Consider the following 3,814-nt stretch of genomic DNA (forward strand, 5'->3'; position numbering starts at 1 on the left):
TGCTGTTTCAAAAGGCTTTATTGTTACTTGGTCCAAGTCTTGGGAGGGGCTCCAGGGAGGGTTATAAAGCTGCCTACTGGCTTGAGAGGTTCATTCGGGTGGAGGTCCTAAGGCTGGCTGGTGCAGAGCTGAGGGGGGGTTTGGGCCCTTGGGAGGCGGGGAGGCCTCTTAGTCGTGCTTGAGAGTGAGCCGTTCAAAGAGATACTCGCCCAGAGCCCCCTGGGGCCCGCCAGTCTGCGCCGGCTGCGGCCCAGTCACCCGACGGATGTTGGTCAGGTGGTTGCCCATCTTCTTGATGAGTTTCACCTCCTCGTTCAGGAAGTGGTTCTCCAGGAAATCGCAGAGGTGAGGGTCTGCGCGAGTGGAGCCCAGGGAATGGAGATCCAAGAGGGCCTGGTTCAGGCTCTTCTCCAGGGCCAAGGCAGCTTCCATGGCCTCCTGGGTTTTACCCCACTCATCCTGAGATGGCTTCTGCACACACAAACAGCACCGTCTCAGAACTGCTTACATCCCTTCACCTAGCCAAGCAGAGCTGACTACATGGGGAAGCGGGCACAGCGGGGGGGAGGGGGGGGGAAGGACAGCGCTGTACCTCCTTAATCCTAGCACACTGAGGGGTTTGGCGGAAAAAACTTGAGAGACCCACGTCAGCTACAGCTACAAAGGGAGACCCTGCCTCCCCAAAACCACAGCGGTCCTGTGGTCTAAATTATTAACTGCGTTTCCCAGTTTTTGAGATACTTGGGCCTTTGGCTGCTCCTACCTACACGTTCCGAGAGGTGACGCAGTGACCTGGAGTGTGACACCCTGTTGTCTTCAACGCCCTGCCACCACCACCCCGTCCCGCCACCACACCCCGCCCCGCCCGGGACGGGTACGCAACTTCCCAGCATTCCCCCAAGTTCCGATCAAAAGCAAAGAGCCGCCTGCGCCAGGCATGCTCGGTGGTGTGCCTGCCATGTCCGCGGCCCTTACCTGCACATCCTGGAAAAGAGCGCGGCCCCCGCGGTCGTTCTGCAACTTGAGGAGACGCTCGGCGCCCTCGCGCTTCTCCTCGGCCAGTTCGCGGAAAAAGTGGCCCACACCCTCCAGAGCCACGTCATCCCGATCAAAATAGTAGCCCTGCGGGAAGAAATGTCACAAACCGGAGTTAGCGGGACACAGTGGCGCGAACTTTTCAGTTGCAACACCCGGAAGGCAGAGGCAGGTGTATCTGCGATTTTTCGAGGCCAGCCTGGTCTACACGGCGAGTTCTAGTCAGGCCAAACTACACAAGTGAGATCCTGTCTCAAAATAATTGGGAGGGGGCGAGGCCGGAGAGTGGTGTCCTCCCCTCCGTGGAACAAAGGCGGCCCGCGCGTGCGCAGAAGGTTGGGTTTGGGGTGGGGGGGAGACCCGCGGTTGCGGGTGGGGGAAGCAAGCCCGTGCCACTCACCAGAGAGAGGTAGGTGTAGGAGGCCCGCAGGTGCAGGTTGACCAGACGGTTCACGGCAGCTTCCACGTCGGTGGAGTAATTCTGACGAACCTGGGAGGTCATGGCTGATCGGCAGTCTGGAGCTAACCGCAAAGAGACGGTGCTGGCTGGTCCTAGGAGCCGAGGGAGGGCGGCGAGGCGCTGGTCCCGGAGGCTGCGGCTGGAGAGACCCTAAAGGCGGCGGGAGGCCAACAAAGAGGGAGTGCCCGGGTCTGTTCCGTCCAAACACTGTTGAAGCAAGACACAGATCCACGGGAGCTCCCCGGCGCTGCTCTGGGGCCCGGGCAGGCGCGCTCCCTTTATAGGCTGCTGCCCCCCCCACGGGGGCGGGACGCCAGCTGCCAGGGATTAACCAATCGGCGCTGGTGTGAAGCGGAGCGGGGAGGTTCTGGTTGACCAACCCGGAGGTGAGGGGCCATCTCGGGTTCCCCCACCCTCCCACGACGGGGTGTCACGCGCCTGGAGCTCGAGGCCGTTGTGAAATGGAAGTTTGGGGGGAAGGGCGGGAGACGCAATTCCCTCGCGGGTTCTGAGGAGAGATGCTACGGCGCGGCGCCAAAGGCGACCCCCGGGAAGGGATGACTTTGCAGTCTTCAGGGGCGGCGGGGCGGGGTGTATCTCATCTCACAAAAGGCAGTTTTTGAGCCTGAGAACAAGAGTTTCGGGATGTGCTGACTGTGGGGTATTTTTGTAATGCTGAGAGAACACCCAAGGGCCCAAGAATTGCTTCAGGATGAAGGGGTATCACTTCATGAAGTTTCGGAGGACCCTGGAAATTTCCTTGAGGGATGGAAGGGGTACCCATAATTATAGGGTTTTAGGTTCACGATAGGAGCTTCGTTGTTGTTGTTGGTGTTGTTTTTTTACTTTCTGGGGGGAGGTCTTGAAACTCCTGAGGTGGCCTGCAGCATAAAAGTTAACTAGAAAGCATTGGGATTTTCGTGTGTGCATGCATCCTGATGCTCTGCAAAGTAAGGTGACACGTGGAGTTTTAGCCTGTACTTTGGAGTCCTGGTCAGCCTGTTCGCTCTGGGTTCTGTTATCAGGGGACCTGTTTTTCCAGGAACAGAGATGGGCAAAGGAATGGCGCTTTGGGGAATTCCTGAGCTGCTTTTTTTTTGAGACAGGGTCTATGCTAGTCCTGGCTGTCCTGGCCTCACTTTGTAGACCAGGCTGGCCTCGAACTCAGATATCCGCCTGCCTCTGCCTCCTGAGTGCAGCAATTAAAGGTGTGCTCCACCACACCTGGCTGAGCTGCCTTTCCTGGATGCTAGTCCAGAAGCTTCCCTGCAGCTTGCTCTTTTGGAATCACTTAGAGAAGCCTGAATCATTAACTCGGGACCCAGGAACATAAGTCTGTTTTCAGCCAAACACTTGATGCATGCCAGGTCCAAGTTGACTTTTTTTCCGAGACAGGGTTTCTCTGTGTAGCCTTGGCTGTCCTGCACTCGCTTTGTAGATCAGGCTGGCCTTGAGCTCAATGATCTGGGATTACAGGAGTGGGCCACCACCACATGGCTCCAAGTCAATTTCTAAGGACAGGGCAGGCTTTACCAGGGTTCCAACCTCAGGAGCAAGGGGGTAAAGGGAGAACTGCCCTTATCGTGGAAGGAGAGCTGAAGGAAAGATTGGTCAAGAGAGCCCTGCCCTGGAGCCTGGGGAAAGAAGCGCAAAGGCCTTTGCGGAAGGGAAGGCAGGGGCAGCAATGCTGAGTCACGCTGAGCTCAGCTTGGTGGTGGTGGTTGGGGCCGGCGCTGGCCTCACCCAGGCTGCCAGCCTGTTGTCACCTGCTGAGAGGGGGTTGTGGTCTGTTTTCCCCTACCCCCTTCCTTCCCCAAGTGTGGTCAGGCAGTTGTCTCTCTCTAGGGTGGCTGTCCTACACATTTCTTTCTCCTGACTCGATGTCTGCGGTGCCATATTGATTTGGGGGACAAAAGTTACTCATTAACCACGGTGCTTCGGAGCCTGACCTTTGGCATCCAGCCTCTGACAGGCCTGGACAAGGCTGTAAAGGATAAAACCCAGGAACCCAGAGAACAAGGGTCCAGAGAAGGGTGGGGTGCACACATGTCGGTGGGTGTCTCAGGGGCTGGGGGCAGGGCGCTGGCCAGGACCAAGTCCCCTTAAAAATGTCCTCCCCTCTCCCCCTCTTCATTTCCTGTGCCTCTCTAGCAACCTAGCACCTAGAGGCTTGCTCCCATTCCTCTGGCCTCCTTCCTCCATTCTGTTCTAGAACCAGGAGATGTCGCTGGGCTCCCAGGACAGCACTGGGTGCTTACTGCCTCAGGTGGACCGTGGGTCCGTGTGATGCCCGCGGGGTGGACATGGGACCATACAATC

General features: G+C 57.8%; 1 protein-coding gene across 1 annotated transcript; it reads right to left on the reverse strand.

The window, feature by feature from the left end:
• Positions 1–1,765, reverse strand: FTL (ferritin light chain). Its single transcript, XM_084759509.1, has 3 exons — positions 1,436–1,765; positions 976–1,122; positions 1–471 (listed from the first exon to the last, which is right to left on the reverse strand). Exons 1-3 carry the CDS (start codon positions 1,535–1,537, stop codon positions 169–171), a joined length of 552 nt encoding a protein of 183 aa, XP_084615635.1. The 5' UTR covers positions 1,538–1,765; the 3' UTR covers positions 1–168.
• Between the last annotated feature and the right edge of the window lie 2,049 nt (positions 1,766–3,814).

This window comes from Acomys minous (assembly GCF_964271855.1).
Source record: "Acomys minous genome assembly, chromosome: 2".
Lineage (NCBI taxonomy): Eukaryota > Metazoa > Chordata > Mammalia > Rodentia > Muridae > Acomys > Acomys minous.